Here is a 24,508-nt window from a genome sequence, read left to right on the forward strand (position 1 = left end):
GGGTCTTTGGGGGGTCCTGGGGGGGATTTGGGGAGGTTTGGGGGGGGCTGAGGCGATTTGGGGGGGGTCCGAGGAGGATTTGGGGGGGTCTGGGGGCCACCGCGTGGTCTTTGGGGGGGGCTGAGATGCTTGGGGGGCCCCTATGGGATGGGGGGGGGGCATTTTGGGGGGGGGCCGCGACCTTTTGGGGGTCCCTTCTGTCCTGGGGGGGGGGCTGACATTTTGGGGGGGGGTCTCCGAGCCCCCTTTAACCCCCCTTTCCCCCCCCCCCCCCAATTCCAGGTTTAGCCGAGGGCGCCCCCCACGCCTCGCCCCCCCCCTACGGCCCCCCGGCCCCCCCCGGCCCTTTGGGGGTCGGGATGGGGGTGGGGGTGGGGGTGCTTGGGGGGGGCTTGGGGGCGGCCACTTTACCCCGGGGGGGGGGCGGGGGGGGCCCTGCGGGGGCTGCCACCCTCCCCCGGGGGGGGCCGGGGCTGCTGGCGGGGGGGGCGGCGACGCTGCCCCGGGGGCTTTCGGGGGGGGTGGGCGCCCCCTCGGGGCCCCCCCCCCACGGCCCCCTCCCCCCCCACCACGCCGCCACCCTCCCCCGGCCCCCCCCCAGCTCCGCCGCCGTCGCCCCCCTCCCCCCCCAGCCCTACGGGGCGCCCCCCCCCCCGCCCCCCCCCCTCCCAGCCCCCCCTCCCCTACGCCCCCCCCCCCTTCGCCCTCCAGCTCCAGCCCTGCACCGCCTACGTGCCCGTCTACCCCGTGGGGCCGGTGAGGGGGCGGGGCTTCTGGGGGGTGGGAGGGGCTTGGGGAGGTGGGCGGGGCTTGGGGGAGGGGGTGGGGTCAGTGGGGTGGGGGTGGGGTCAACAAGGAGGGGGTGGGGTCACTAGGAGGGGTGGCGGGGTGGGAGGTGAGAGGAAGGAGGAGGGGCTTGTGGGGAGGGGGAGGGGCTTGTGGGAGTGGGAGGGGCTTGTTGGGAGTGGGAGGGGCTTGGGGGAGGGGGTGGGGTCAGTGGGGTGGGGGTGGGGTCAACGAGGAGGGGGTGGGGTCACTAGGAGGGGGTGGGGTCACTAGGAGGGGTGGCGGGGTAGGAGGTGAGAGGAAGGGGGAGGGGCTTGTGGGGAGGGGGAGGGGCTTGGGGGAGGGGGAGGGGCTTGTGGGAGGGGGTGGGGTCAGTGGGGTGGGGGTGGGGCTTGTGGGAGGGGGGTGGGGTCACTAGGAGGGGTGGCGGGGTGGGAGGTGAGAGGAAGGAGGAGGGGCTTGTGGGGAGGGGGAGGGGCTTGTGGGGAGGGGGTGGGGTCAATGGGAGGGGCGGGGTTATGGGGATGGGGGGAGCTGGGGATGCCCCAAAGGGGGTGGAGATGAGAGGCAGGGGGCGGGGCCAATCGAAGTGGGCGTGGCTAACGGCGTGGGAGGTGCTGAGTGAAGGGGGCGGGGCTTCATGTATGGTCCATGCGGTGGGGGCGTGGCTTAAGGGCTGGGGGCGTGGTTCATGGAGAATGGCTGGGATGAGTCTTATGGGAGGGGGCGTGGCCTCCATTAGGGGCGTGTCCTCACCTGGAGGGCGTGGCCTAGTGGGAAGGGGCGTGGCTTAGTGGGCGGAGCCTGGGTGAACCCCTTATACCTAAGGGCAGGGGAAGCATCACCAATGGGTGGGGCTTATAGGAGGGGGCGTGGCTTCTAAGATGGGCGTGGCTTATAATAGGGGGCGTGTCCTCACCCAGGGGGGCGTGTCCTATTGTTAGGGGCGTGGCCTGGTGGGCGGAGCCTACCTAAGGGCAGGGGAGCATCACCTATGGGGCAGGGCTTACAGGAGGGGTGTGGCTTATAGAAGGGGGCGTGGCTTATAGAAAGGGGCGTGGCTTATAGAAAGGGGCGTGGCTTACACGAGGGGGCGTGTCCTCACCCAGGGGGCGTGTCCTGACCTCCCCCTCCCCCCCCAGGCTTACGGCGCCGCCCCCCCCGGCCCCAGCCCCGGCCCCCTGCCCGGCCCCGTGGGGGTGGGGCTGGGGGGCGCCGGGGGGGGGGGAGGGGCGGAGGGGGGGCCGCGGGGGGGGGCCCCCCCCCACGATTACCTCCCCATCGCCGTCCTCACCACCCTCTGCTGCTTCTGGCCCACCGGCGTCGTCGCCATCGTCAAGGCCGTGCAGGTTAATTGGGTTAATTGGGGGCGGGGGGGGGTTCATTAGGGGATGGGGGGGGGGATTGGGGGCTGGGGGGGGGAATTGGGGGTGTGTGGGGGGGTAATTGGGGGGGGGGGGGATTAGGGGATGGGGGGGGAATTAGGGGTGTGGGGGGGGCAATTAGGGGATGGAACAGGGTAATTAGGGGATGGAGGGGGGTAATTAGGGGATGGAGGGGGGTAATTAGGGGATGGGGGGGGAATTAGGGGCTGGAAGGAGGTAATTGGGGGCTGGAGGGGGGTAATTAGGGGATGAAATGTCCTAATTAGGAGCCGGGGGAGCTAAGTAAGGGCTGGAGGGGCTAATTAAGGCCTAAGGCATCCTAATTAAGGGCTGCAGGGCTAATTGAGTGCTGAGAGGGGCTCATTAAGGGCTGGAGAGACCTAATTAAGACCTGTAGTGGCCTAATTAAGGGCTGTAGTGGCCGAGTTAAGGCCTGGAGGCACCTAATTAAGGGCTGGAGGGACCTAATTAGGGCCTAAGAGGTCCTAATTAAGTCCTAATTAAGGGCTGGGGAGCTAGTTGAATGCTGAGAGTGGCTCATTAAGAGCTGTAGTGGCCTAATTAAGGGCTGTACTGACCTAAATAAGGGCTGTAGTGGCCTAATTAAGGGCTAGAGAGACCTAATTAAGGGTTGGAGGTGCCTAATTAATGTCTAAGAGGTCCTAATTAGGTCCTAATTAAGGGCTGGGGGGCTAACTGAGTGCTGAGAAGGGCTCATTAAGACCCGGAGTGACCTAATTAAGGGCTGTAGTGGCCTAATTAAGACCTGTAGTGACCTAATTAAGACCTGTAGCGACCTAATTAAGGGCTGTGGCGGCCTGGGGGTCCTCATTAAGCACGGGGGGGGCCTAATTAATCCCCTAACGAGGCGTCCCCGGGGGGCCAGGTGCGCACGGCGGTGGCGCGGGGCGACATCGTGTCGGCCGAGATCGCCTCGCGGGAGGCGCGCAACTTCTCCTTCATCAGCCTGGCCGTGGGCATCGCCGCCATCGTGCTCTGCACCATCCTCACCGTCGTCATCATCATCGCCGCCCAGCACCACGACAACGACTGGGAGCCATAGCGACCGCTGCCTAGCAACCGCGCCCCGCCCCGCACACCCCCCCGCCGTCGCCTAGCAACGGCCGCCCGGGGCCTAGCAACGGCTTCCCGCCTCCTGCCGTTGCCTAGCAACGCTCTCTTGCCTCCTGCCATCGCCTAGCAACGGTTTCCCGCCTCCTGTGGTCGCCTAGCAACGGTTTCCTGTCCCCCACTGTTGCCTAGCAACGGTTTCCCGCCTCCTGCCGTTGCCTAGCAACAGTTTCCCGTCACCTAGCAACAGTTTCCCGCCTCCTGCCATCGCCTAGCAACGGTTTCCCGCCTCTTGCCGTCGCCTAGCAACGGCTTCCTGCTGCCTAGCAACGGTTTCCCGCCTCCCACTGTTGCCTAGCAACGGTTTCCCGCCACCTAGCAACAGTTTCCCGCCTCCCACCGTCGCCTAGCAACGGTTTCCCGCCTCCTGCCATCGCCTAGCAACGGTTTCCCGCCATCCGCCGTCGCCTAGCAACGGCTCCCTGCCTCCCGCCGTCGCCTAGCAACGACTTCCTGCTGCCTAGCAACGGTTTCCCGCCTCCTGCGGTCGCCTAGCAACGGTTTCCCGCCTTTCACCGCTGCCTAGCAACGTTTTCCCGCCTCCCGCCGTCGCCTAGCAACGCCCGCGGCGCCCAGCGGCGTTGCCATGGCGACGGGCGCTTCCCCCTCCCCTCCCGCCCCCGCGAGGCCCCGCCCCCTCCTCCCCTTTCCCTGGACACGCCCCCTCCGCCCGCATCGCCATGGCAACGCCCGCATGCCGAGCCCCGCCCCGCCCCTGTGACGCGCCGCGCGGGCGGACCAATAAACTTCCGTGTTGAGCCGGGGGAGGGCGGGGCTTGCGGCTGTTGCTAGGCAGATTAAGGGAGGCGCGGGCGCGCAAAATGGCGGCCGCGGGCCCCCCCCCCCCCCCCGCACCCTGAGGCGTTCCCAAGCGCCTCATTAACGCCCCCGTTAATTAACGGAGCGGCCCCCAATTAACGAACTGGTTTATTGGCAGCGGGGGGGGGCCGAGGCTGGGCCCCCCCGGCCCAAATCCGTGTTGCCATGGCAATGTGCCCCCCCCCGACCCCAAAAACCCCCAAAAGTGCCCCAAATCCCCACAAATCTCCACAAAATCCCCCCCAAAACTTCACAAAACCACCTTGAAATTCTCCCAAAGCGCCTAAATCCCCTCAAAACTCCATCCAAAAGTGCCCCAGACCTCCCTAAAGGCCCCCAAACTCCACTAAAACCCCCCAAGCCCCCCAAAACCTCCAAAACCCCCCCAAATCCCCTCAAAGACACCCAAAATATTCCTAAACATCCCCCAAAAGCCCTAAAATGACCCCAAATCTCCCCCAAATCCCCCAAAACCCCTCTTCCGTGCATCCTCCCTCAGGCAAACAGCCTCCCCAGCCCCCTGGCCAGCCTTGTGTCCTCCCAAATCTCCCCAAAAACCCCCAAATCCTCCCCAAAACCTCCTCCAACACCCCAAAATCCCCCCCTACACTCCCCGAAATCCCCTAAAACGACCCAAAATGACCCAAAAGCCCCCAAAACCCCCTCCATGTCTCAACCTCCACTATGCGAACAGCCTCCCCAGCCCCCTGGCCATCCTTGTGTCCTCCCAAACCCCCCAAATCCTCCCCAAAACCTCCCCCAAATTCCCTAAAATGACCCCAAACTCCCCCAACACCCCCAAAAACTCCCCGAAAACCCCTAAAATGACCCAAAATGACCCCAAACCCCCTGAAATGACCCCAAAACCCCCTCCACATCTCAACCTCCACTATGCGAACAGCCTCCCCAGCCCCCTGGCCATCCTGGCGTCCTCCCAAATTCCCTGAAACCTCCCCCAAATACCCCCCAACCTCCCCCTAGACCCCCAAAACTCCCTCAAATCCTCTGAAGTGACCCCAAAAACCCCTGAAATGACCCCAAAACCCCCTCCTCGGTGCATCCTCCCTCACGCAAACAGCCTCCCCAGCCCCCTGGCCAGCCTCGCATCCTTGGAAACCTTCCCCAAAACCCCCCAAATTCTCCCCAAATCCCCCCCAACCTCCCCCAATACCCCCAAAACCCCCTCCAACACCCCCAAAACTCCCCAAAAACCCCTAAAGTGACCCAAAATGACCCAAAACCCCCTCCAAATGTCAACCTCCACTATGCGAACAGCCTCCCCAGCCCCCTGGCCATCCTTGTGTCCTCCCAAATCTCCCCCAAAACCCCCAAATCCTCCCCAAAACCTCCTCCAACACCCCAAAATCCCCCCCAACACTCCCCCAAATCCCCTAAAATGACCCAAAATGACCCAAAACCCCCTCCATGTCTCATCCTCCCTCACGCAAACAGCCTCCCCAGCCCCCTGGCCAACCTCGCATCCTCCCAAAACCCCCAAATCCTCCCCAAAACCTCCCCCAAATTCCCTAAAATGACCCCAAACTCCCCCAACATCCGCCAAAACTCCCCGAAAACCCCTAAAATGACCCAAAATGACCCAAAACCCCCTCCACATCTCAACCTCCACTATGCGAACAGCCTCCCCAGCCCCCTGGCCATCCTTGTGACCTCCCAAACCCCCCAAATCCTCCCCCAAATCCCCAAAATCCCCCCCATTACTCCCCCAAATCCCCTAAAATGACCCAAAATGACCCAAAACCCCCTCCACGTCTCACCCTCCCTCACGCGAACAGCCTCCCCAGCCCCCTGGCCATCCTCGCATCCTCCCAAACCCCCCAAATCCTCCCCAAAACCTCCTCCAACACCCCAAAATCCCCCGCAACACTCCCCGAAATCCCCTAAAACGACCCCAAATGACCCCAAACCCCCTGAAATGACCCCAAAACCCCCTCCACGTCTCACCCTCCCTCACGCGAACAGCCTCCCCAGCCCCGTGGCCATCCTTGTGTCCTCCCAAACCCCCCAAATCCTCCCCAAAACCTCCCCCAAATTCCCTAAAATGACCCCAAACTCCCCCAACACCCCCAAAAACTCCCCGAAAACCCCTAAAATGACCCAAAATGACCCAAAACCCCCTCCAAATGTCACCCTCCCTCACGCGAACAGCCTCCCCAGCCCCCTGGCCAGCCTTGCATCCTCCCAAACCCCCCAAATTCTCCCCAAATCCTCCGCCAAATCCCCAAAATCCCCCCCAACACTCCCCGAAACCCCCTAAAATGACCCAAAATGACCCAAAACCCCCTCCAAACGTCACCCTCCCTCAGGCGAACAGCCTCCCCAGCCCCCTGGCCATCCTGGCGTCCCTCTCCCTGGCCTCCCCCCGGACCCTCCTCAGCTCCCTCCTGGCGGCGGCGTTGCCGGGCTCCTGCCGCAGGACCGCGGCCAGGTCGTTGGCCGCCCCCTCCAAGTCCCTCATGGCCGCGTTGGCCAAGGCGCGGCGGTAGCGGGCCTTGACGTGGCCCGGCCTCAAGGCCAAAGCCTTCCCGGCGTTGGCCGCGGCCTCCGCCGGCAGCCCCAGCCTCAACTGGCACAGGGCCAGCCCGGCGTGGAGGTCGGCTTTGGGGTGGGCGCGGGCCGGGGGCAACGGCGGCGGCCCCCCGGCGGCGGCGGCGGCGCGGAGGGCGGTGGAGAAGGCGCGGGCGGCGGGGAGGAGGGCGCCGGCGCCGTAGAGGGCTTTGGCGCGGGCTTTGCGGGCCAAGACGGAGGCCCAGCGGTCGCCCTCGGCCTCCCAAAAGGCTTCGGGGGGCGTGAAGCCCCCCAGGGTGACCACCACGGCGGCGGCGGCGCCGGCCGGCAGCAGGCGGGCGCGCTCTCCCGCGGTCATGGTCTCCAAGCACGCGTCCAACGCCACCGCCCAGCGCCCCTCGGCGGTGCCGAGGCGTAGGGTGCGCCAACGGCCCCCCCCCGGCATGGGGTCGCCCCCCGGGGGGGGTTCCAGGAGGACCCGGCAGCGGGAACCCCAAGCGGGGCGGTCGAGGCCGCGGCCGGGCCGGAGGATTTGCTTGGAGAAGGAGGCGTCGGGGCTGCGCCACCACGGGGAGGGATCCGTGGGGTCTTGGGGGGGCTCCGTTGGGTCCTGGGGGGGCTCCGTTGGGTCTTGGGGGTCTTTGGTTGGGTTGTGGGGGGCCTCGGTTGACTTTTGGGGGGTCTTCGTTGGGTTTTGAGGGGTTTTTGTTGGGTTTTGGGGGTCCTTCGTTGGGTTTTGGAGGTCCTCGGTTGACTTTTGGGGGGTCTTCGTTGGGTTTTGGGGTATCCCAGTTGGGTTTTGGGGTATCCCAGTTGGGTTTTGGGGGATCCCAGTTGGGTTTTGGGGGATCCCCGTTGGGTTTTGGGGGTCTTCGTTGGCGTTGGTTGGGTCTTTGGGGCCTTTGGTCGGGTTCTCGTTGACGTCCGTTGGGTTTTGGGCGGCTTCCGTTGGGTTTTGGGGCTCCCCGATGACAGCGGTCGGGTTCCGGTTGACGTCCGTTGGGTTTTCGGGGTCTTGGATGACGTCACTTGGGTCCTCGATGACGTCACTTGGGTTCTGGTTGACATCAGTTGGGTCTTTGAGGTCCCGCGTTGGGTTTTTGGGGTCCCCCGTTGGGTTTTTGGGGTCCTTGATGACGTCAGTTGGGTTCTCGTTGACATCAGTTGGGTTTTTGGGGTCCCCCGTTGGGTTTTTGGGGTCCTCCCTTGAGTTTTTGGGGTCATTTGTTGGGTTTTTGGGGTCTCCAGTTGGCTTTTTGGGGTCCTTGATGACGTCACTTGGGTTCCTGTTGACGTCAGTTGGGTTTTTGGGGTCCCCCGTTGGGTTTTCGGGGCCCTTGATGACGTCACTTGGGTTCTCGTTGACGTCAGTTGCCTCCTTGGGTTCTCTGCTGCCACTGGCTGGCTCCCAGCCTCCCGCGTTCTCATTGGCTGCCGCCCCTGGCGCGTCCCACGGGTCCCATTGGTCGCCGTCCTCGTCCCCGCAGGGCTCCCGGAGCCACGCCTCCTCGCTGCGCCAGTCCCACGCCTCATTGGCTGATGGCACCGGGGCCGCCGCCTGATTGGACGGCCCAGGGAGCGACGCAGCTGCCCCATTGGACGGCGCCGGGCGTGCTGCGTTCTCATTGGCCGCTCCCCGTGGCCTCGCACCCTCATTGGCTGGCTCCCGGCTCCTTGCGTCCTCATTGGCCAAGTCCTTGCTCGCTCTCCGCCCTTCTAGCTGCTCATTGGCCGGCTGGCAGCTCCCTGCGACCTCATTGGCCGCACCCCGCGGTGCTGCGCTCCCATTGGCCGCCTCCTCCTCCGCCCGGCTCCCCTCATTGGCCGGCTCCGCGCCCCCTCCCTGCCCATTGGACCAACCTGGGGGCGCTCGCTGCCCATTGGCCGCCTCCTCCGTGGCTGCTGCGCTCCCATTGGCTGCTTCCCCCCCTTCCATCTCGGCCAATCACAGCGCTCCGCCGCCGGCCTGCAGCACAGAGGGGGCGTGGCCAGGCCTGGAGGGGCGTGTCCAACCCTTAGGGGGCGTGGCCAAGCCGCAGGGGGCGTGGCCAAGCCCCCAGCCCCCCCCCCCCCGAGCTCCCGCAGCTCCCGGCCCCGCACCTGGGCCCGCACCGGCAGCGTCACATCCGGCTTCCTGTCGAGGCCCCGCCCCCTAGGCGTCACTTCCGCCTCCCACCCCCTGGTTGCCACGGTGACGGCGCGGGGGGGAGGAGCTCGGCGCTGATTGGCCGGCGGAGGCGGAAGTGGGCGGGGCCCGGAGCTGCCGGGAGCCGAGGACTGGGGGCGGGGCCTCACGGGAGGGGGCGGGGCTCAGCGGGGTGGGCGGGGCCTGGGAGAAGGGGGCGGGGCGAAGGGGGGCGGGAGGCTGGGGGGCACTTCCGGGTTTAGGGGGAGGGGGGCGGGGCTTGCCGGGTAATTGACACGCGCCTCGTCCAATTACATCCCGCTCCGCCCCCAAGCCACGCCCCCTGGGTGGAGGCCACGCCCCCTCACTAAAACCCTATGGGGGGGGAGCAACCATAGAGTCGTGTCGGGGGGGAGGGGGTCATAGATCGTTGCGTCACTTCCGGCCTCCGGGAAGGGGGCGTGGCCGCGCGCCGCCATTTTGCCGCCGTTTCCCGCCCGCCGCGCGGCGCAGCCAATCAGCGGCCGCGGGGGGCGTGGCCTGGCTGCGGTTGCCCCGGCGACGCGCTCGGCCCCGCCCCCCGCATCCCCCCCGCGCCGTTGCCATGGGGACGGGTGGGGCGGGGCTCGGGGGGGCTCGGGGGCGGCGCTGATTGGCTGTCGGCGCTGTCAATCAGCCCCGGGGCCGCTTCCGCTGCCGCCGCCGCCACCGGGAAGGGCCCGGCCCGGGCACGGTGAGGGGGGGGGGATGGGGGGGGAATGGGGGGCACTGGGGGGCACTGGGACCATACTGGGGAGTACTGGGGCCATACTGGGGGGTACTGGGGCCATACTGGGGTCCCGGGGGGGGATAACGGGGCCTAAGGGGGGGTAACGGGGGGCTATGGGGGGGTAACGGGGCTTAATGGGGGGTTAATGGGGGATACTGGGGGGTACTGGGGCCATACTGGGGGGTACTGGGGCCATACTGGGGGATACTGGGGGATATTGGGACCCCAGGGGGGGATAACGGGGCCTAAGGGGGGGTAACGGGGGGATAACGGGGCCTAATTGGGGGATACTGGGGGGTACTGGGGGATACTGGGGGATACTGGGGGATACTGGGGCCATACTGGGGGATACTGGGGGATACTGGGATCCAAGGGGGGAATAACGGGGCCTAAGGGGGGTTAACGGGGGGTATTGGGGGGGTAACGGGGCTTAATGGGGGGTTAATGGGGGATACTGGGAGATAATGGGGCCATACTGGGGGATACTGGGGCCATACTGGGGGATACTGGGACCCCAGGGGGGGGATAACGGGGCTCTAAGGGGGGGTAACTGGGCTTAATGGGGAACAAGTGGGGGCATACTGGGATCCCTGGGGGGGTAATGGGGGGGTAATGGGGCTTAATGGGGGGGTACTGGGGGATACTGGGGGATACTGGGGGATACTGGGATCCCGGGGGGGGATACTGGGGCTCTGGGGGGGGTACTGGGGGGCACACCCCTTTAGGACCCATCCCATACGGACGCACCCCATTGGCTCTGCCCCTAGTGGGCGTGCCCCGGGGGGGGGGGCGTGGCCTATGTGGGCGTGGCCTATGTGGGCGTGGCCCCCCGAAGCCCCTCCCCCTGCCCCCCCCCAGGCCATGTGGCTGCCGCTGGTGGCGCTGAGTGGGCATGTCCAATGGGGGCGTGGCTTATATGGGCGTGTCCCTTGGTGGGCGTGGCCTATGTGGGCGTGGCTTATATGGGCGTGTCCCTTGGGGGCGTGGCTTATATGGGCGGGGCTTACACAGACCCATCCCTTATGGGTACACCCCTTGGGGTCGCACCCAATCACCTCCGCCCCTCACTGGGTGTGCCCCTGGGGGGGCGTGCCCTAAGTGGGCGTGCCCTAAGTGGGCGTGGTCTAAGTGGGCGTGTCCATTGTGGGCGTGGCTTATATGGGCGTGGCCTACATGGGCATATCCGTTTAGGACCCATCCCTTGGGGTCGCACCCAATCATCTCCACCCTTCAGTGGGCGTGCCCCTTGGGGGGCGTGTCCCTAGGGGGCGTGTCCCTAGGGGGCGTGTCCCTAGGGGGCGTGTCCTAGGTGGGCGTGGCCTATGCGGACACACCCCTTTGGGACCCATCCCTTTGGGACCCATCCCTTACGGACGCACCCCATTCGCTCTGCCCCTGGTGGGCGTGGTCTAAGTGGGCGTGCCCTAAGTGGGCGTGCCCTAAGTGGGCGTGTCCCTTGGGGGCGTGGCCTATATGGGCGTGGCCTACACGGACCCATCCCTTATGGGTACACCCCTTGGGGTCGCACTCAATCGCCTCCGCCCCTCGGGGGGCGTGCCCCTGGGGGGGCGTGCCCCATGTGGGCGTGTCCCTTGGGGGCGTGTCCTAGGTGGGCGTGGCCTATGCGGACACACCCCTTTGGGACCCATCCCTTTAGGACCCACCCCATACGGACGCACCCAATCGCCTCCGCCCCTCGGGGGGCGTGCCCCTGGGGGGGGGGCGTGGCCTAAGTGGGCGTGTCCCTTGGGGGCGTGGCTTATATGGGCGTGGCCTACACGGACCCATCCCTTATGGGCTCATCACTTAGGGTCGCACCCAATCGCCTCCGCCCCTCGCTGGGCGTGCCCCTTGGGGGGCGTGCCCTAAGTGGGCGTGCCCTAAGTGGGCGTGGCCTAAGTGGGCGTGTCCCCGCAGGCCATGTGGCTGCCGCTGGCGGCGCTGGCGCTGGTGCTGGCGCGGGCGCTGCTGTGGCGGAGCCGCTCGGCGCGCTTCTTCCTGAAGATGTTCCTGTTCCACGGCTGGGTGCTGCTCCTCGCCCTCCTCGCCCTCCCCCTCTGCGCCCTGCGGGGCCGCGACGTCGAGAACATGCGGTGGGCGGGGCCTCTGGGCAAGGGGGCGGGGCCTGGGGGACAAGGGGCGGGGTCTAAGGGGGGTGGGAGGGGTGTAAGGGGGAAGGGGAGGGGTCTAAGAGGAAGGGGGAGGGGCTAAGAGGTGGTGGGCGGGGCCTCCTGGAAAGGGGGAGGGGCCTATGGGAAAGTGGGAGGGGTCTAAGGGGGGTGGGCGGGGCCATGGGTGGTGCTGCTGCTCGCCCTCCCCCTCTGCACCCTGCGGGGCCACGACGTCGAGAACATGCGGTGGGCGGGGCCTGGGGGAAAAGGGGAGGGGCCTGGGGGACAAGGGGCGGGGCTTAAGGGGGGTGGGAGGGGTCTAAAGGGGTCAGAAGGGGGCTAAAGGGGAAGAGGAGGGGGCTAAGGGGGAAGGGGAGGGGTCTAAGAGGAAGGGGGAGGGGCTAAGAGGTGGTGGGCGGGGCCTCCTGGAAAGGGGGAGGGGCCTAAGGGGGGTGGGCGGGGTCTAAGGGGGAAGGGGCGGGGTGTAAGGGGGTCGGAAGGGGGCTAATGGGTGGTGGGAGGGGGCTAAGAGGTGGTGGGCGGGGCCTCTGGGAAAGGGGGAGGGGCCTATGGGAAAGGGGGCGGGGCCTCCGGGGTTGGGCTGGGCCTATGGGAAAGGGGGCGGGGCCTAAGGGGGATGGGAGGGGTTTAAGGGGGAAGGGGAGGGGTCTAAGAGGTGGTGGGAGGGGTCTAAGGGGGAAGGGGAGGGGCCTATGGGGTCGGGGCGGTGTCTAACAGGTGTGGGTGGGGCCAAAGAGGCGGTGGGAGGGGCCTATGGGATGTGGCCTAGGACAAAGGGGGCGTGGCCTAGGGCAAGGGGGCGTGGCCTAGGTGCAGGGGGCGTGGCCTGGGTGTGGGCGTGGCCTGGGATGGGTCATCACCAAGGGCATAGGGGTGGAAGCATCGAGGGGCGGCGCTTATGGGTGGGTCCTAGGACAAAGGGGCGTGGCCTGGGACAAAGGGGAGTGGCCTAGGACAAATGGGCGTGACCTGGTGTTAAGGGGGCGTGGCCTGGGGCCAGGGGCGTGGCCTGGGACGGGTCATCACCAAGGGCATGGGGGCGAAGGCATTGAGAGGTGGAGCTTGTGGTCAGTGTGGGTGGGTCCTAGGACAAAGGGGCGTGGCCTGGGACAAAGGGGCGGGGCCTAGGGCCAAGGGGGCGTGCCCAGGGGGCGTGTCCCGGCTGACGCCCCCCCCAGCATCCTGCGGGGGCTGCTGCAGCACGTGAAGCATCTCTACGGCATCCGCATGGCCGTGCGCGGCGCCCAGCACTTCCCCCCCCGGCAGCCCTACGTCGTGGTCAGCAACCACCAGAGCTCCCTCGACCTGCTGGGTACGGCCCCACGGCTGCCCCATAGCGGCCCCACAAGTGACCCACAAGTGACCCACAGCGGCCCCATAGCTGCCCCATAACAGCCCCATAGCGGCCCCATAGCAGCCTCATAGCAATCTCATAGCTACCCCATAACTGCCCCATAAGTGACCCATAGCGGCCCCATAGCGGACCCATAAGTGACCCATAAGTGACCCATAAGTGACCCCATAGCGGTCCCATAACAGCGCCATAGATACCCCATAACTGCCCCATAGGTAGCCCATAGCAGCCCCATAAATGTCACATGGCTGCCCCATAGCGGCCCCACAAGTGACCCACAAGTGACCCATAGCGACCCCATAGCGGCCCCATAACTGCCCCATAGCAGCCTCATAGCAATCTCATAGATACCCCATAACTGCCCCATAAGTGACCCATAGCGGCTCCATAGCGGACCCATAAGTGACCCACAAGTGACCCACAGCGACCCCATAGCGGCCCCATAGCAGCCCCATAGCAGCTTCATAGCAACCTCATAGCTGCCCCATAACTGCCCCATAAGTGACCCATGGCTGCCCCATAGCGGCCCCACAAGTGACCCATAAGTGACCCACAAGTGACCCGTAACCACCCCATAGCGGCCCCATAACAGCCCCATAGCGGCCTCATAACTGTCTCCTGGCCCCATAACCCCTTCCCCAGCCTCATAACCCCCCCCAGCCCCATAACCAGCCCCATAACCCCTCTCCCAGCCCCATAACCATGTCTCCTGGCCCCACAACCCCCTCCCCAGCCCCATATCCAACCCCACAACCCCCTCCCAGCCCCATAACCAGCCCCCTAACTCCCCTCCCAGCCCCATAACCAACCCCATAACCCCATTCTCAGCCCCATAACCAGCCCCATGACCAGCCCCATAACCCCCTCCCCAGCCCCATAACCCCATCTCCCAGCCCCACAACCCCCATCCCAGCCCCATAACCCCCCCATAACCCCTCTCCCAGCCCCATAACCCCTCTCCCAGCCCCACAACCAACCCCATAACCCCCCCCAGCCCCACAACCAGCCCCATAACCCCCCTCCCAGCCCCATACCCAGCCCCATAACCCCCTCCCATCCCCCTAACCCCCCTCCCAGCCCCATAACCAACCCCATAACCCCTCTCCCAGCCCCATAACCCCCTCCCAGCCCCACAACCAGCCCCCTAACCCCCTCCCCTGCCCCCCAGGGATGATGGAGGTGCTCCCCGACCGCTGCGTGCCCATCGCCAAGCGGGAGCTGCTGTACATGGGGGCGGTGGGGGCGGCGTGCTGGCTGGGGGGCATCATCTTCATCGACCGCAAGCGCACCCACGACGCCATCAGCGTCATGGCCGAGGCCGCCCACACCATGCTCAGCCAGGACGTGGGTCTGGGGGGGGTTGGGGGGCGATGGGGGGGGATTTGGGGTGGTTATGGGGCACTATAGGGTGGATATGGGGTGACATGGGGGGATGTGGGGTGGGTATGGGGGGATGTGGGGGGATGTGGGGGGGTTATGGGGTGATGGAGGGGGTTGGGGGGCGATATGGGGGGCGTGGGGTGGGGGTGGGGGGGGTGTGGGGTGTGGGGTGGGTGTGGGGGGGTTATGGGGGGGTGTGGGGTGGTTATGGGGTGATATGGGGGGGATATGGGGGGATGTGGGGGGATATGGGGTGGGTATGGGGCACTATAGGGTGGGTATGGGGGGATATGGGGTGGGTATGGGGGGATATGGGGGGTTATGGGGGGATATGGGGGGGATATGGGGGGATGTGGGGTGGGAATGGGGGGATATGGGGTGGTTATGGGGTGGTTATGGGGCACTATAGGGTGGATATGGGGGGATATGGGGTGGGTATGGGGGGATATGGGGGGATGTGGGGTGGGAATGGGGGGATATGGGGGGATGTGGGGGGGTTATGGGGTGGTTATGGGGTGATATGGGGGGATGTGGGGGGATATGGGGTGATATGGGGTGGGTATGGGGGGATATGGGGCACTATGGGGTGGATATAGGGTGATTATGGGGCGCTATGGGGTGATATGGGGTAGATGTGGGGGGATATGGGGTGGGTATGGGGGGATGTGGGGTGGTTATGGGGGGATGTGGGGGGATGTGGGGTGGTTATGGGGTGCTATGGGGCGGATATGGGGTGGTTATGGGTTGCTATGGGGTGATACGGGGCAGATTTTGGGCTCTATGGGGCCGACCCCTTTCCATGGGGCTGACCCCTCGCTATGGGGCCGCCCCCCATCTCCCCCCAGGTGCGGGTGTGGGTTTTCCCCGAGGGGACGCGCAACCACGGCGGCTCCATGCTGCCCTTCAAGCGCGGAGCCTTCCACCTCGCCGTGCAGGCCCAGGTATGGGGCGCTATGGGGCAGCTGTGGGGCAGCTGTGGGGCACTATGGGGCGATATGGGGCCGCTATGGGGCAGCTATGGGGCTCTATGGGCCACTATGTGCTGTTATAGGGTGCTATGGGGCAGCTATGGGGCAGTTATGGGGTGCTATGGGGCAGCTATGGGGCGCTATGGGGCAGCCCCACTGAGGGTCACCCCCCGTGTGCCCCCCAGGTCCCCGTGGTCCCCATCGTCATCTCGTCCTACCAGCACTTCTACAGCAAGCAGGAGCGGCGCTTCACGGCCGGTGAGGGGGGGGATCTATGGGGCGGGATCTATGGGGCAGGAGCTATGGGGCAGGCTGTGGGGCACGGGTCTGTGGGGAGGGTTTGGGGGGTGGATGGGGAGGATTTGGGGGGCGGAGGGGGCTGCCTGGGTGTGGGGTGGGGTGTTGTGGGCTATGGGGCAGGGCTATGGGGTGGGCTATAGGGCTGGTTATGGGTCCAGCTATGGGTCCAGCTATGGGTTCAGCTATAAGGCAGGGCTATGGGTTCAGCTATGGGTCTGGCTATGGGTCTGGGCTATGGGTCCAGCTATGGGGCAGGGCTATGGGGCAGGGTTATAGATCCAGCTATAGGGCAGGGCTATGGGTTTGGCTATGGGGCTGTCTATGGGGCTGGGCTATTAGGCTATGGGTCCGGCTATGGGTCTGGGCTATAGGGCAGGGCTCTGGGCCCATCTCTGGGTCCCGCTATGGGCCCATCTCTGGGTCCGGTTGTGGGTCTGGGCTATAGGGCAGGGCTATGGATCCAGCTATGGGTCCGGCTATGGGTCCAGCTATGGGGCAGGCTATGGGGCAGGGCCATGGCCCCATCTATGGGTCTGCCCCCTCTCCCCATAGGGCAGTGCGTGATCCAGGTGCTGCCCCCGCTGCCCACGCAGGGGCTGGGCCCCGCGGACGTCCCGGCGCTGACGGAGCGGGTGCGCGGCGCCATGCTGCAGGCCTTCGACGCGCTCTCGGCCGAGCTCAGCCCCACGGCGCCAACCCCCGCCCCACAGTGACCCACGGCGGCCCCACAGCGGCCCCACAGCGGCCCCACGGCGGCCCCACGGCGGCCCCACGGCGGCCCCGCGGCCCCCTCCTCACCTCTCGGCTCCCTCCCGGCGCCCAGCCCCACGGCGCCCAGCCCCACGGCGGCGGCTGACCCACAAGTGGGGCCGGGGGCGACCCACGGAGGGAGCCGGGGGGTGAGGGCGGCCGGACCCACGGCCGGACCCATAGCGGGACCCACGGCGGGGCTCGGGTGACAGCAGGGCCCGCGGACTGAGCAATGAGTGGGGCGCGGCGGGACCCACGGCGAGACCCACAGCGTGACCCATAGCGAGACCCATAGCGGGACCCACGGCCAGACCGACAGCGAGACCCACAGCCTGCCCCACGGCGGGACCCACGGTGGGACCCACGGTGAGACCCATAGCAAGACCCACGGTGAGACCCACGGCAAGACCCACGGCCAGCCCCACGGCGTGACCCATAGCGAGACCCACGGCAAGACTGACAGCAGGACCCACGGCGTGACCCATAGCGAGACCCACAGAGGGACCCACGGTGGGACCCACAGCCAGCCCCACAGTGAGCCCCACAGCGAGACCCACGGCAAGACCCACAATGGGACCCATGGCCAGACCCACAGCGAGACCCACGGCGGGACCCACGGCCGGACCCACGGCCGGCCTGACCCACTCCAGCCCCCCAAGTGTGGGGCAGCCACGGACCGCCCCACTCCAGCCCCCCAACTTGGGGGTCCCACGGACTGACCCACAGCTCCAGGGGGGGGGGCACGCAGCGAGCGGACATTGGGGGGGGGGAGGGAGGGGGAAGGGGGTGGCGGGAGCTGATTGGCTGCCAGAAGAGGCCCCACCCCCTCATTAGGATGCCGCATATTTATTAGGGGGGGGAGGGGGGGGCGCGGATTTGGCCAAATTTCCCCCCCTGCCCCCCAAGCTCCGGGCCCCCCCCCCCCTTTTGCTTTTAATAAACTCCCCCCCCCCCCCCGACTCGTGACGTCATGGCGGTGATGATGTCATCGGGGCGGTGATGACGTCATCGGGGCGGCGATGACGTCAGCGGCGGATCCGGTAGCCGAAGGCGTTCTTGCCCCCGCCGCAGTCGCCTTTATTGGGGGGGGGGGAAATGGGGGGGTTATGGGGAGATGTGGGGCGCTATGGGGCAATGTGGGGCGCTATGGGGCAATGTGGGGCGCTGTGGGGCACTATGGGGCGCTATGGGGAGATGTGGAGCGCTATGGGGAGATGGGCGCTATGGGGCGCTATGGGGTGATGGGCGCTATGGGGCGCTGTGGGGCGCTATGGGGCACTGTGGGGCTCTATGGGGAGATGTGGGGCGCTATGGGGCGGGGTTGGGGGGCACTCACAGGCCCCCAGGCGCTCCTCCAGCTCCAGCAGCTGCTCCCCCAGCGCCTCTGCTCGCTCCAGGCCCCGCTGGGCCCCCCCCATGCGCTATGGGGCAGGGAAGGGGGCAGGGGTTGGGGGGGGTGGGGGGCACCACTTATGGGGCGCTGGGACCCACAAGTGCTCCCCGCCCCCCCGATTTGGGCTCACCTCCTCCAGAGCCTTCATCCGCTGCTGCAGCTCCTGCAGGGGGGCTGGGGGGGCACAGCGTGGCCCCATAGCTCTGCCCCATAGCTCTGCCCCATAGCCAGCCCCATATCCCAGCCCCATAGCTCTGCCCCATAGCCCACCCCATAGCCCGCCCCACAGCCCCCCGTAGCCCCCCAAATCCCTCCCAACCAGCCCCATAACCCCACAGCCTGCCCCCCAACCACCCCCTCTGCCCCACAACCTCCCCCCTGCCCCCCAACCTGCCCCACATAAGCCCCCCAACCTGCCCCATCCCAACACCCCACGGCCCCACACCCCACCCCACACCCCGCCCCACACCCTGCCCCACACCCTGCCCTACACCCCGCCCCACACCGTGCCCCATATCTTCTGCCCCACACCTGCCCCACACCCCCCACTCACCCCCTTGGTCAGGGCAGGGGCCGGGGCCCGGCGGCATCACCCAGCGCGAGGCCACGCGGTACCAGGTGCTGGGACCCCCGGGTCAGGGCCCCCATAGGGACCCTGCCCCATAGCGCCCCACAAGTGCCCCCCACACCCCATAGGGACCCAGCTATTGGGGTCCCAGCCCCCCAACTCCGCCCCATAGCGCTCCACAAGTGCCCCCCTCCCACCCCATAGGGACCATATCAGGGTCCCAGCCCCACAGCTATGCCCCATAGAGACCCAAGAACCCCCCCATGGGACCCACAGACCCCACCCCATAGGGACCCTGCCCCATAGCGCCCCACAAGTGACCCCCCCACACCCCATAGGGACCCAGCTATTGGGGTCCCAGCCCCCCAACTCCGCCCCATAGAAACCCACAGCTCCCCATGGGACCCACAGACCCCCCTCCTGCCCCATAGCGCCCCACAAGTGCCCCCCCCGCCCCATAGCGCCCCATACCGGTAGGTGCTGCAGACGCGGCCCCCGCACAGGGTGAGGTAGGGCTGGTGCTGGGCCTGGACGAAGGTCTCGCTATGGGGCCGGGGGGGCCCCCCATAGGGCCAGCGGCAGCAGCCCCCCCTGCTGGGATCCCCCCCCCCCCACCAGGTCAGAGCTGGGACCCCCAGGTTCCCCCCTGCCCCATAGGAACCCCCCTGCCCCATAGAAACCCTCCCAGCCCCATAGGATCCCCCCCAGCCCTATAGGAACTCCCCTGCCCCATAGACACCCCATAACGCCCCCAGCCCCATAGAACCCCCCAGATCCCCCTGCCCCATAGCCCCCCTGCCCCACAGCCTCCTTCCTGCCCCATAGAAACCCCCAAATCCCCCTGCCCCATAACCCCACCCCCTGCCCCATAGCTCCTCTGCCCCATAGCCCCCCTCCTGCCCCACATCCCCCTCACCTCTGCAGGGCCCCCCCCAGGGCTGCGCCCCACAGCAGAGCCGTGCCCCACAGCAGCCCTCCCGCCATGCCCGGACCCCACTTGTGGGGCAGCCCCGGGTCCCCCCCACCCCCCACCCCCCACCCCCCACCCCCGCCCCATTGTGTCCCTGTCCCCCCCTCCACGCCCCCCCCCCCGGCCCCACAAAGGCCCCCTTGTCCCATGGGGGGGGTGGCAACAGGGGAGGCTTTGTGTGGGGCTGGGGGGGGGCACATCCGGCCCCATGGGGCGGGGGGGTGTGGGGCAGGGGGATGTGGGGCAGGGATCTGTGGGGCAGGGATCTATGGGGCAGGGATCTATGGGGCGGGGGGATGTGGGGCAAATTTTGGGGTGAATTCTGCCCCAAAAAGCCAACAGGGGAGGGGGGGTTCCCCCAGATGACGTCACTCCCCCCAGATGACGTCATTTGCCCCCCCCCCCCCCTCCAAGGGTCGCGACCCCAGCAATGACGACCAGAGCCAGGATTTTCCCAAATCTTTCCTTTTTCTCCCCGATGCGCCCGCGCCCCGGCCCCTGCTTCCCGCTCATTCCTTCATTAAAATTCCCTTAATTAATTAATTAATTAATTACTTCCCGCCCCGGCCCCCAGCCCCCCAGCCCCCAGCCCAGCCCCACACATTGCCCCCTCCAGCCCCATAGCGCCTGCCCCACAGCGGCCCCCCCAGCCCCACACCCAGCCCCACATCCCCCCCCCACCCCTAACACCTCTGCACGTGGCACCCCCACAGCCCCAAGAACCCCCCCACATCCCCCCCAGTGCCCCCATTACTGCCCCCATTCCCCCTCCCAGTCCCCCCAGTAACCCCATTACTGCCCCCATTCTCCCCCCTGGTTCCCCCATTACCTCTCCCAGTTCCCCCAGTTCCCACCCCAGTGACCCCACCAGTGCTCCCAGTGACCATCCCAGTCCTCCCAGTGACTCCGCCATTGCTCCCAGTGCCTCCCCCAGTGCTCCCAGTGCCCCCTCCAGCACTCCCAGCCCCCCCATTCCCCCTCCCATTCCCCCCCCCATTGCTCCCAGTGCCTCCCCAGTTTCTCCCAGTGCTCTCAGTGACTCCCCCAGTGCTCCCAGTGCTCCCAGTTCCTCCCCCAGTGCTCCCAGTGCCTCCCCAGTTTCTCCCATTCCCTCCCCCATTGCTCCCAGTGCTCCCAGTGCCTCCCCCAGTGCTCCCAGTGCCTCCCCAGTTTCTCCCATTCCCCCTCCCATTGCTCCCAGTCCTCCCAGTGCCTTCCCCAGTGCTCCCAGCGCCTCCCCCATTCCCCCCAGCGCCTCCCCAGTTGCTCCCAGTGCCTCCCCAGTTTCTCCCATTCCCCCTCCCATTGCTCCCAGTGCTCCCAGTGCCTCCCCCAGTGCTCCCTGTGCCCCTCCCAGTGCTCCCAGTTCCTCCCCCAGTGCTCCCAGTGCCCCCAGTTTGCCCCGTTCCCCCCCCACTCCCCCTCCCATTCCCTCCCCAGTTGCTCCCAGTGCTCCCATTCCCCCCCCAGTTGCTCCCATTCCCCCTCCCATTGCTCCCATTGCCTCCCCAGTTGCTCCCAGTGCTCCCAGTGCCCCCAGTTTGCCCCGTTCCCCCCCCACTCCCCCTCCCAGCGCCTCCCCAGTTGCTCCCAGTTCCCCCCCCAGTGCTCCCAGCGCCTCCCCAGTTGCTCCCAGCCCCCCCAGCGCCCCCCGCCCCGTGCGTGCGCTGGTGCCGCTTGTGGTGGGAGCTGCGGCCGAAGCTCTTCCCGCAGGCCCCGCAGCGGTAGGGCCGCTCCCCGCTGTGGGTGCGCCGGTGCTGGCTCAGGGTGGATTTGTCGGTGAAGCGGCGGCCGCAGTCGGGGCAGGCGTAGGGCCGCTCGCCCGTGTGGATGCGGCGGTGCCGGAGGAGGTTGGAGGAGACGTTGAAGCGCTTGGAGCACTCGGGGCACTTGTAGGGCCGCTCCCCGCTGTGGATGCGCATGTGCTTCACCAGGTCCGAGCTCTGCCCGAAGCTCTGCCGGCACTGGGCGCAGGTCCGGGGGGTGCCGGGGGGGTTTTGGGGGTGTTGGGGGGGAGTCGGGGGGGTTTTGGGGGGAGTCGGGGGGGTTTGGGGGGAGAGGGGCTGGGAGCAGGCCCTGCAAGCGCTGCTGGTGCTACTGGTGCTGGTGGTACTGCGAGCGCTGGTGTCGGTGCTGGTGGTGCTGGTGGTGCTGGTGGTGCTGGTACTGGGAGCACTGGGAGCAGCGCGAGCACTGCAGGCACTACGAGCACTACTAGCAGTGCTAGTACTGCAGGCACTAGGAGCACTACAAGCACTGCAGGCAATATGAGCACTGCAAGCACTACGAGCACTGCAAGCACTAGAAGCACTACTAGCAGTACTAGTACTGCAGGCACTAGGAGCTCTATGAGCACTGCAAGCACTACTAGCAGTGCTAGCACCAGAAGCACTACGAGCACTATGAGCACTGCAGGCACTGCAGGCACTACGAGCACTGCAAGCACTATGAGCACTACGAGCAGTGCTAGCACCAGAAGCACTAGGAGCACTAGGAGCACTGCAAGCACTGCTAGTACTGCAGGCACTATGAGCACTACAAGCACTACGAGCACTGCATGCACTGCAGGCACTGTAAGCATGGCCAGCACTGGGAGCACTGGGAGCACTGGGAGCACTGGGAGCACCGCAAGCACCGCCAGTGCTGCAACCCCTCGTAGCGCTGGAAGCCCCAGCAGCGCTGCAAAAACGCGCCAAAAATGGGAGGAATGGGCAAAAAACGGGGATTAACGAGCTAAAACTGGGAGTTAGGGAGCCAAAAATGGGGATTAACGTGCCAAAAATGGGGAAAAACACACAAAAAATGGGAAAGAACACAGGAAAAATGGGAAGAATGAGGAAAAAATGGGGAAAATGGCCAAAAATGGGAATTAATGAGCCCAAAATGTAGATTTTCACACCAAAAATGGGAAGAATGAGCAAAAAACGGGGAAAAGGAGCAAGGAATGGGGCTAAATCTGCCAAAAACGGGGATATGGGGCAGGGGGGTGTGGGGCTGGGATCTATGGGGCAGGGGGGTGTGGGGCATCCCCATAGGGGCTGGGGCATTCCCCCAGATGACGTCATTTGCCCCCCTCCCCCCCCAAGGGTCGCGACCCCAGCAATGACGACCAGAGCCAGGATTTTCCCAAATCTTTCCTTTTTCTCCCCGATGCGCCCGCGCCCCGGCCCCTGCTTCCCGCTCATTCCTTCATTAAAATTCCCTTAATTAATTAATTAATTAATTACTTCCCGCCCCGGCCCCCAGCCCCCCAGCTCCCAGCCCAGCCCCACACATTGCCCCCTCCAGCCCCATAGCGCCTGCCCCACAGCGGCCCCCCCAGCCCCACACCCAGCCCCACATCCCCCCCCCACCCCTAACACCTCTGCACGTGGCACCCCCACAGCCCCAAGAACCCCCCCACATCCCCCCCAGTGCCCCCATTACCCCCATTACTGCCCCCATTCCCCCTCCCAGTTCCCCCAGTCCCCCCAGTTCCCACCCCAGTGTCCCCCCCAGTCCTCCCAGTCCCCCCAGTTCCCCCCCCAATCCCTCCAGTCCCCCTCCCAGTTCCACCCCCAGTCCTCCCAGTGTTCCCTGTGCCCCTCACAGTGCTCCCAGTGCCTCCCCCATTGCTCCCAGTGCCTCCCCCAGTCCCCCCATTCCCCCCAGTGCCTCCCCAATTTCTCCCATTCCTCCCCCCATTGCTCCCAGTGCCTCCCCCATTGCTCCCATTGCCTCCCCCAGTGCTCCCAGTGCCCCCAGTTTGCCCCGTTCCCCCCCCACTCCCCCTCCCATTCCCTCCCCAGTTGCTCCCAGCGCCTCCCCCATTCCCCCCACTCCCTCCCCAGTCCCCCCCAGTCCCCCCCGCCCCGTGCGTGCGCTGGTGCCGCTTGTGGTGGGAGCTGCGGCCGAAGCTCTTCCCGCAGGCCCCGCAGCGGTAGGGCCGCTCCCCGCTGTGGGTGCGCCGGTGCTGGCTCAGGGTGGATTTGTCGGTGAAGCGGCGGCCGCAGTCGGGGCAGGCGTAGGGCCGCTCGCCCGTGTGGATGCGGCGGTGCCGGAGGAGGTTGGAGGAGACGTTGAAGCGCTTGGAGCACTCGGGGCACTTGTAGGGCCGCTCCCCGCTGTGGATGCGCATGTGCTTCACCAGGTCCGAGCTCTGCCCGAAGCTCTGCCGGCACTGGGCGCAGGTCCGGGGGGTGCTGGGGGGGGCCGGGGGGGGAGTGGAGGGGGTTTCGGGGGGGTTGGGGGGGGTTTTGGGGGGGTTCGGGGGGGTTCGGGGGGAGAGGGGCTGGGAGCAGGCCCTGCAAGCGCTGCTGGTGCTGCTGGTGCTGGCGGTACTGCGAGCGCTGGTGTCGGTGCTGGTGCTGCTGGTGCTGGTGGTGCTGGTACTGGAAGCACTGGGAGCACCATGAGCACTGGGAGCACCGCGAGCACTGCAGGCACTACGAGCACTGCAAGCACTAGGAGCACTACTAGCAGTGCTACCACCACAAGCACTGTGAGCACTATGAGCACTGCAGGCACTACGAGCACTACTAGCGGTGCTAGTACCGCAGGCACTATATACACTACTAGCAGTGCTAGTGCTGCAAGCACTAGGAGCACTATGAGCACTGCAACCACTATGAGCACTACGAGCACTACTAGCAGTGCTAGCTCCAGAAGCACTAGGAGCACTAGGAACACTGCAGGCACTGCTAGTACTGCAGGCACTATGAGCACTACAAGCACTACGAGCACTGCAGGCACTGCAGGCACTGTAAGCATGGCCAGCACTGGGAGCACTGGGAGCACTGGGAGCACTGGGAGCTCCGCAAGCACTGCCAGTGCTGCAACCCCTCGTAGCGCTGGAAGCCCCAGCAGCGCTGCAAAAACGCGCCAAAAATGGGAGGAATGAGCAGAAAACGGGGATTAACGAGCCCAAACTGGGAAAGAAGGAGCCAAAACTGGGGATTAACGTGCCAAAACTGGGGATCAACATGCCAAAAATGGGGAAAAACACACAAAAATTGGGAAAGAATACAGGAAAAATGGGAAGAATGAGCAAAAAATGGGGAAAATGGCCAAAAATGGGAATTAATGAGCCCAAAATTGAGATTTTCACACCAAAAATGGGAAGAATGAGCAAAAAACGGGGAAAAGGAGCAAGGAATGGGGCTAAATCTGCCAA

At 66.1% G+C, this 24,508-nt stretch overlaps 4 protein-coding genes and 1 long non-coding RNA gene across 7 annotated transcripts; 2 read left to right on the forward strand and 3 right to left on the reverse strand.

Moving 5' to 3' along the window:
* Nucleotides 1-282: 282 nt before the first annotated feature.
* Nucleotides 283-4,066, forward strand: LOC311429384 (uncharacterized protein; the record flags this gene model as incomplete). The annotated part of the gene is given in 4 exon segments (XM_084540467.1): nt 283-644; nt 646-756; nt 1,929-2,135; nt 3,058-4,066. Coding segments are annotated over 4 exon segments (857 nt in total), but the record flags the coding sequence as incomplete, so codon positions are not given.
* Nucleotides 4,067-6,436: 2,370 nt separating this feature from the next.
* On the reverse strand, nt 6,437-8,800 carry LOC311429387 (uncharacterized protein). Its single transcript, XM_084540471.1, has 2 exons — nt 8,748-8,800; nt 6,437-8,613 (listed from the first exon to the last, which is right to left on the reverse strand). Exon 2 carries the CDS (start codon nt 8,581-8,583, stop codon nt 6,442-6,444), a length of 2,142 nt encoding a protein of 713 aa, XP_084396597.1. The 5' UTR covers nt 8,584-8,613; nt 8,748-8,800; the 3' UTR covers nt 6,437-6,441.
* A 570-nt stretch (nt 8,801-9,370) lies between these two features.
* AGPAT1 (1-acylglycerol-3-phosphate O-acyltransferase 1) lies at nt 9,371-17,321 on the forward strand. 2 transcript variants are annotated; one of them, XM_084540468.1, is made up of 7 exons: nt 9,371-9,505; nt 11,459-11,634; nt 12,852-12,985; nt 14,196-14,371; nt 15,253-15,348; nt 15,561-15,633; nt 16,228-17,321. In XM_084540468.1, exons 2-7 carry the CDS (start codon nt 11,462-11,464, stop codon nt 16,386-16,388), a joined length of 813 nt encoding a protein of 270 aa, XP_084396594.1. In that variant the 5' UTR covers nt 9,371-9,505; nt 11,459-11,461; the 3' UTR covers nt 16,389-17,321. The 2 variants fall into 2 exon arrangements, with proteins under 2 accessions (XP_084396594.1, XP_084396595.1); XM_084540469.1 differs by lacking the exons at nt 9,371-9,505; nt 11,459-11,634 and adding an exon at nt 11,852-11,898.
* A 63-nt stretch (nt 17,322-17,384) lies between these two features.
* LOC311429388 lies at nt 17,385-19,365 on the reverse strand. 2 transcript variants are annotated; one of them, XR_014688242.1, is made up of 5 exons: nt 19,303-19,365; nt 18,858-18,980; nt 17,949-17,992; nt 17,762-17,846; nt 17,385-17,500 (listed from the first exon to the last, which is right to left on the reverse strand). It is a non-coding gene; the product is annotated as an uncharacterized lncRNA (long non-coding RNA). The 2 variants fall into 2 exon arrangements; XR_014688243.1 differs by lacking the exon at nt 17,385-17,500 and having other exon boundaries at nt 17,640-17,846.
* Nucleotides 19,366-19,622: 257 nt separating this feature from the next.
* On the reverse strand, nt 19,623-21,324 carry LOC311429386 (uncharacterized protein; the record flags this gene model as incomplete). The annotated part of the gene is made up of 2 exons (XM_084540470.1): nt 21,012-21,324; nt 19,623-19,637 (listed from the first exon to the last, which is right to left on the reverse strand). The coding sequence occupies exons 1-2, from the start codon at nt 21,276-21,278 to the stop codon at nt 19,623-19,625; spliced, it is 282 nt and encodes a 93-aa protein (XP_084396596.1). The 5' UTR covers nt 21,279-21,324.
* Nucleotides 21,325-24,508: the final 3,184 nt, after the last annotated feature.

Source organism: Aythya ferina (genome assembly GCF_964211825.1).
Source record: "Aythya ferina genome assembly, contig: HAP1_SCAFFOLD_898, whole genome shotgun sequence".
Classification (NCBI taxonomy): Eukaryota; Metazoa; Chordata; class Aves; order Anseriformes; family Anatidae; genus Aythya; species Aythya ferina.

What these genes read in the sequence shown, in the direction of transcription:
- LOC311429387 (XM_084540471.1), bottom strand. Translation starts at nt 8,583, where the DNA reads ATGGAAGGGGGGGAAGCAGCCAATGGGAGCGCAGCAGCCACGGAGGAG.
- AGPAT1 (XM_084540468.1), top strand. Translation starts at nt 11,462, where the DNA reads ATGTGGCTGCCGCTGGCGGCGCTGGCGCTGGTGCTGGCGCGGGCGCTG. An exon ending in CGCGACGTCGAGAACATGCG is followed by an intron (nt 11,635 to 12,851) that starts GTGGGCGGGGCC and finishes CGCCCCCCCCAG; the next exon opens with CATCCTGCGGGGGCTGCTGC. An exon ending in GAGCTCCCTCGACCTGCTGG is followed by an intron (nt 12,986 to 14,195) that starts GTACGGCCCCAC and finishes CCTGCCCCCCAG; the next exon opens with GGATGATGGAGGTGCTCCCC.